The 6,960-nt window shown below is 36.9% G+C and overlaps 1 protein-coding gene across 1 annotated transcript; it reads right to left on the bottom strand.

The window, feature by feature from the left end:
- Positions 1-794: 794 nt before the first annotated feature.
- olfcq4 (olfactory receptor C family, q4) lies at positions 795-6,471 on the bottom strand. The gene is made up of 6 exons (XM_679945.8): positions 6,196-6,471; positions 5,697-5,988; positions 4,615-5,442; positions 4,280-4,504; positions 4,036-4,159; positions 795-3,947 (listed from the first exon to the last, which is right to left on the bottom strand). The coding sequence occupies exons 1-6, from the start codon at positions 6,417-6,419 to the stop codon at positions 3,034-3,036; spliced, it is 2,607 nt and encodes an 868-aa protein (XP_685037.7). The 5' UTR covers positions 6,420-6,471; the 3' UTR covers positions 795-3,033.
- Positions 6,472-6,960: the final 489 nt, after the last annotated feature.

Genomic DNA, 6,960 nt, shown 5'->3' with positions numbered 1-6,960 from the left:
TGGCGTAACCGTAGCAAAACTTATGCGTTTTCAAACTAAAACGCATTAGTGTAAACGGGGCCTTAGAGTTTTCCAGCTCTTTTCATACCCGCTTCTAGCAGCACACTCCATTTCCGCATTACTGGATCTGTAGCGACAACAGACCGCGAGGGATGATGGTCAAGCATGGGCTGATGGGAGTTGTAGTTTTCGCTACCTCCCGTTCGCTTCATTTGTCTGAGCAAATTTTCTCAGAAGACCTATAGTTTAAAATTTATATTGCGGTATGACGGTATTTACAATACCGTTACATCCCTACATATTACTATATATTAATATTACACAAACACACACACACACACACACACACACACACACACACATATATATATATATATATATATATATATATATATATATATATATATATATATATACAGTACATATGTGTGTGCATGCGTGTGTATTCATATGGTGGGGGGGTTCCAATGTTTGTATATGTTCATGGGGGGGGCCCCAAAGAAAAAGGTTGGGAATCACTGCTATAGGCTATAGCCTATGCCATGCAACTCTACAATTTTGCTTTTGACCTAGATTTCGTGTCAAAGCACCACACATCCTGGCTATATGGATATAGGTAATTACTATTAGCTAATTATTATTATTATTATTATCATTAGGCTATTTTTATTATTATTCATTAGCGGACGTAATGCTTTTTTAAACAAGCAGATTTTTTTCTTTCTCTACATGCCTGTGAAAAAGAAAATTAACAGAGAAAATAAACAGACGATAAATAATATGCAGCTCACTTTGCGTGCGGATATGCCTATTTATTGAATTAATTTATTCAAACATGAGAGTCTTTTACATGAAGTGGCAGTTGGTCAAATATTTGTAACATAGTCTGTAATAAATAATAAATAGCCTACTGATAAAGTAAGTTCAGGTGATCACAAGTTCACAATCAGGTGATGTGCTCCACCGGCACGATAATCTTAATATTATTTTGCTGTTTTCCATATGCGTACGTTTAAGATTTGAGGTAATAACATCGCCATGATGGTCAAAGAAATCAAAACATTATTTTCACCCAAACACAATTTAATAGGGCAATAAAGGCTAAAGAACTTAATTCTTATATTTGCTTTTTGCAGCCTATGACTTCTGACCATGTATCTTTTCTAAAGCATTCAGTATAGTGTAAGAGCATGTTTATTACTAAGAAAACTAAATCAAAATTATATTTTAATTGAATTCATCACATCACATACAGTAAGCTACTACGCCTACAGTCTGTTTAGTATTGTGAAAAGGCAAAGCTGAATACCTTTGGTTAAAGTGCCACCCAGCGGTCAAAAGCTATTAGCGCACCACTTACCGCTGTCGCCGCGGTATGAATGGCGGCAAAAGGAAGACATTAAAGTAGTAACATCTGTATAAGCAAACAGAAACAAACATATAAAACATATAAGTATTTTTATCAAAATGCCTAGTGCATTAAGACAGGAGGAGTGTGTCCTACAGGTGGTTTGTCAAGCCCATTCACCAGCATGGAGCACACTCATCCATCACACCGTTATGTGTGCATTATGCTTATGCGTTACTAAAAGGATAGGTCTATAATCTAGTTTTGAACTGAGAAAGTGTGTCTGAGACATTATCAGGTCAGTTATTGCAGAATTTAGGAGCCATAAATGAGAAGGCTTGACCAGTACAGACCAGAGTACAGACTCTTCAGTAGACTTTGCTATTCTGGGTACTATCAGAAGCCTTGAGTTTTGAGATCTCATCAATGACATCAACACATTTCAGCCAACATATTCACACTACTTCAAATCTCAGACACAATATGGAATCACGCTGTTTATCTTGGTGCGTTCTCTAGCTTGTGATTGTCTATTTACATTTCTACATGCTTCTGTTACAGCTCCCTGGTTCATAGTTAACATGGAAGTATTACTCTGCCGGATGGGTGATATGCATCCCATATAGTGATTTTAAGTTGCTGCTTGAGCATCTTGTTCTGCTTCAATGCTGTGCATGATGGATGCTGCTGTTTTGCTTAAACTCTTTTTGTTTGCTTAAACCTTTTTTTGTTTGTTTTAGAGGTTTTAAGTAATTTTTAAAAAGCTGGTAGCAAAAAGAAAATCTTTTATCACTAAAGTTATTGTGTTTTGACAAAGAAAGAAATCAATGCAAAGAAACAAAGAAATCCATGTGGTATAAAATAACTGAATGACCAACGAATAGCATAACCAACAATACATAAAACACAGATAAGCGAGGAAATATAAAATTTAGGTAATTAAGTTTACTGAAACAACATATCAAAACTCATTTCAGCACCGCAGCAGATTAACTGCTTTGTCAAAATGATGGCTGAAACACTATGTGGCGTCACATCAAACCTATGGATAGGGGTGTTTTCAACCACAGCATTAGAGTTCTCTAAGCAGTGACCATGTTGTAAATCTCTTTAAACAAACACGCCTCTTTCAACTCATCAGACAGAAAGTTTACTTCAAAACCTGTTGTGTGTTTGGGGGTACTAGAGGAAGCTGGATAACTTGCCATGTGCTATAACCAAGAATTTAGCAAAGTGGACCATGTATTTTCTTTATCTGTATTTAGAGAAATCTGCTAAAATGTAATTGTTCTGTTTGTAAATACTATAAAATATACTAGGATTTTTCTAATTTCCAAAAAAACTAAGAAAAGAGCTCTCTCACATATAATTTTCATATTGTTCATATATGCCTGTTTTACCAACAACTGCAATAATATAACTGTACCTATATCAATATCAACTTGTATTTAAACCTAAATACAGATGCAATCAAGATTTTGTAAACTCTTTGTAAATCTTCTTTGTGTGTGTGTGTGTGTGTGTGTGTGTGTGTCAGTCAAAATCTGGAAATTAAAATGAAAAATAAAAACAAATGTATTGACCTGGCTTATTCTTTACTGGGTAAGTGTCTGTAGAATAATCTCTATTTGTCTCTCTTTCTTTGGGAGAGAGAGGGAGAATAATTGGTCACAAAAAAAGTAAAACTATTTATTTTTGTTTTCTCTTCCCATGATGGCTTTTTTAGTGTTTCTCTCCGGATGTAAAATGATTATGTAACACTTTGGGGCAAATATGGCCACCAGCACTCCAAAACTAGAAGCTAAGATAGCAAATATCTCCATAGCCACTGCATATTTCCCTGATGAGCTCATATATGCTGGAACAAATGCAACCCATACCGCACAGAAGATCAGCATACTAAAAGTGATAAACTTTGCCTCATTAAAATTATCTGGAAGATTTCTAGCCAGAAAGGCTAGTAGGAAGCTTATTGCTGCCAACAATCCTATATATCCCAGCAGCAAAGAAAACCCAGCCAATGAGCCAATGGCACATTCATAGACTATTTTAGAGCGGATAGACTGGTTATTTTTATAGGGTGTTGGAGAAGAAGTTGATAGCCAGACTGCACATATTACAATTTGGAGGGCTGTTAGGACCAGAACTGTGCATCTTTGTTGTGCTGTTCCAAACCATTTCATTGCTCCTGAGCCCTCAGGCCGAGAGGATTTGAACACAGCTATTACCACCATAGTCTTGACCAAAATGCTGGAGATGCACAGGACAAAGCTTATGCCAAACACAGCATGTCTTAATTGACACGTCCACAACTGGGGCTGACCAATGAACAGCAGCACACACAGGAAACACAGTTTGAGTGACAAAAGCAGCAGGAAGCTGAGCTCTGAATTGTTGGCACGTACTATAGGAGTGTTACGGTGAAAAGTAAAAATTATCATCACAAGAGCACAAAAACAGGTTCCCAGCAGGGAAGTAGTGGTCAGCGAGATGCCCAGAGGATCCTCATATGATAGAAAATCAATTTCTTTAGGAACACATTGATCCTTATTTAGATTGGACCAAAATTCATCTGGACAAACTGTGCACTTAATAGCATCTGTTGGTACAAAATTAATTCATTTTCTCTTTTTTTAATTCACTCTTTTATTTCTAAAATACAATTTTGTATACAATAATTTTCTCACCTGTTGTGTTAGAAATTTCACCATCTCCACAAATCAGGCAGTCAAAACAGCAGACAGGAAGGCCCTTCCTCATGGCTCTTCTGGTGCCTGGGAGACAGCTCTCACTGCACACAGACTGTGGGGGCTGAAAGTAACATCATGTGTAATTAGTCATGCCTGTCGTCTCTTTCTCATGACAAACTTAGATTTTCTATATGTTTGTTCTTTTTTAAAAGCTTTGACTAGTATTTCAATTTAAGTTTACTTTTTGTGCCTCAAAGTTCCAGTAAATTTCATCATTATTCAGTGTGAGCACCATTTCTGTTGCCACCTCATTTACTACACCGATATTGTGAAGTTTAATTGATTCTTCAGAGCTCGGCTGCCAGTTCAACACATCATAGATGGCTAGAGCATCTCCATTATTGTCAAATGATACAGAATCCCCAAAGCTTGTGGTGAAATTCACTTTTTTTAGGTAGTGAACAAGCTGTACAGATTGTAGACAGGACAAATGTTATACATATATCTGATTTAAATGAGCATAAGGTACATATTATGTGTGTGCTAACTTTTCTTCACTATACCTGTGGGTCTTACCTGCCAGGGTTTTAGATCTGTTATGTCAGCACAGCTGTTCCCACTGAATGGTCCTCTCTTCTCTTTACACTGCATCAGGTCATGAAGTGCATGGGCCAGGGCATAAACTGCTTTATACACATTATAAGTTGCCCTCAATCCTGAAACATCAGTGTAAGGTGTGTTTGCAGTGCTCAGATCCTCCAGTCCTGTACACACCTTTTTCATTTGTTGCCCAAATGTCTCTTTATCCCCAGTTTCAAAACTGCACCCAAACATGGTCTCCCAGAATATTCTCACTATATTATTTCTTTGGTCACTGTTGGGATGAAGGCGTAACAGAAAACTATGAAGACCCTGGATTTCTCCACGCCTAATAGCAATGCCCAATGTTCCCTTTAGAAAGGGCTGGTAATATGGTGTGCGGAACACAGCTGCGGTGACCCAGGCTTCACTTGCTATCCACTGCCTGCTTGTTAAGTTGTGCAACACTACCTTGTTCATCAAAGGAATCAATAAGGATGAAGCAGAAAAAACAACCACTACTCTAGCTGTAGAGGCCTGAATTACTCCCATAATGTGATCAATAACTCTGGGGTTGTTATCTTGGGGCAGGATTTCAGAAAAAGCAACACAGTGTCCAAACAACTGCATTTCTTGATGGAAGGACTGAGCAGCGTAGATACCATAGTCATTATTACTGTAGATCAGACCAACCCAGGTCCAGCCAAAATGTCTCAAGGTCTGAACTATAGCCCGCACTTGGAAGGTATCACTTGGAATTGTTCTGAAGAAAGAAGGGTACTTTTTCTTGTCACTTAAACAAGAGCAAGTGGCGTAGTAGCTTATCTAATTAGAAAATATATAGGGCAGAACAGATTAAGTGTTAGTCAGATGAGACAAAATAAGTATTTAGCTCTAAATCCACAGTTCAAAAAATAAAGATTTGGAAAAATTGTATTATGTTATTATCAATCATAAAGTAGATATAGCCAAATACAAAAAAAGCCAAATAAAATGTGATAAAAACAAATAAAAAAAGGTTGCAGAATAGACGCCCTCCCCGAAAAAAATCCCACAAGAATCTTTTTTAAGGTCCATACCATAGGCATTCGAAACAGCCCCAGAACACTGGAAATTGCAATAGAATGTGTAGATCCTGGATCACCTATGAGTCCAATAACTGGTGGTGGGCCTTTACAGTTGAAGTCAGAGATGGTCTCCTCTGTCCCACTTATCAGAGCTGTTGCTGCCTGAAATGCCACTCTAAGCCTTAAACAAGTGTCATAGATCTGGTAACCAAGTGTGATGTTTGGCAGCAAGTTGGGATTGTGATTAATCTCACTGATGGCAAAAACCATTGTCAGTGCTTGCTGGAAGCTTTCCATATAGAAGCTGGAGAAGACCATATTTAATTCATTATCATTAACCACAAAAATACAATTAACATTAAAAGTACCAATTATATGTAAATAATCATATTAGTACTTTAACACACAACAACATTAGAAAATATTACAATCTATATTTAGCTGAAAAAATAGCAATAATAATTCTTATTTCCCAATTAATTATTATTTAGTAGCTGTGGTCCAGACTCACAGTTCACAGTTTGGTAGTTTTGGCTGCGTTCTGAAGCTTATCTCAGGGTATACTTTTAGGTATGTCTGAACATCAAACAAACCACCAATGACAAAGTCTCCATCCTGGTGCATCCCATTTATTGTAAAGTGTCCCTGTTGCTGACAGATACCTGTACTGGCCATCAAAGTTACACAGATATAGTAACAAGACAGAACCAAACAAAAAAGTAGTACTGCCCACATCTCTTTGTCTTTACCTGTGTGTGTCTCTCTTCACTCAGCTCACTGATTTATCAGTAAAGATTGTTTGGCACTATTTTTTTGGGGAGAGAGAGAGAGAGAGAGAGAGAGAGAGAGAGAGAGAGCACGTGGTGCAATTCCTCTCTGGAAATAACAACATAACTTTTGGCACTTTGTATTCCACCTCCCAAACATAAAACAGAGACTTTTACAATATTTTAACTATTATAAGTTGAATACATTAAAGTAAGTGGCTGTTTAACTGGGCGAAGAATAGAGTAAATGTTTAATAACACAAATTATGTGTATTTGACATAAATAAAGCAATACTCCAATTGCCATTTTTATTACCATCAGTCAGTGCTAGCAAAAAATCTATGTTTTGCTAGCACTTTTACATATTTAAATGTCTAATAAACCTAAAATGTATGTAATTTGTTTGAAAGCACCAAAAAATTATTATTTATTTATCTTGCTCAGTGTGACCCATTGTGGGAAAGCACATTTTAATTGAGCAGCTGTTCAACATGATCCTCTGAACATT

Source organism: Danio rerio, chromosome 18 (assembly GCF_049306965.1).
Source record: "Danio rerio strain Tuebingen ecotype United States chromosome 18, GRCz12tu, whole genome shotgun sequence".
NCBI classification, from domain to species: domain Eukaryota; kingdom Metazoa; phylum Chordata; class Actinopteri; order Cypriniformes; family Danionidae; genus Danio; species Danio rerio.
This window is presented reverse-complemented; position numbering and strand designations above follow the sequence as displayed.

Bases quoted from the DNA above. Each gene is read 5' to 3' on its own strand.
- olfcq4 (XM_679945.8), bottom strand. From the start codon at position 6,419: ATGTGGGCAGTACTACTTTTTTGTTTGGTTCTGTCTTGTTACTATATC. The intron at 5,443-5,696 runs GTATGGACCTTA...TTTTCTAATTAG, and splicing joins GGCTGTTTCGAATGCCTATG to ATAAGCTACTACGCCACTTG. The intron at 4,160-4,279 runs GTAAACTTAAAT...TGTTACTTTCAG, and splicing joins GGAACTTTGAGGCACAAAAA to CCCCCACAGTCTGTGTGCAG.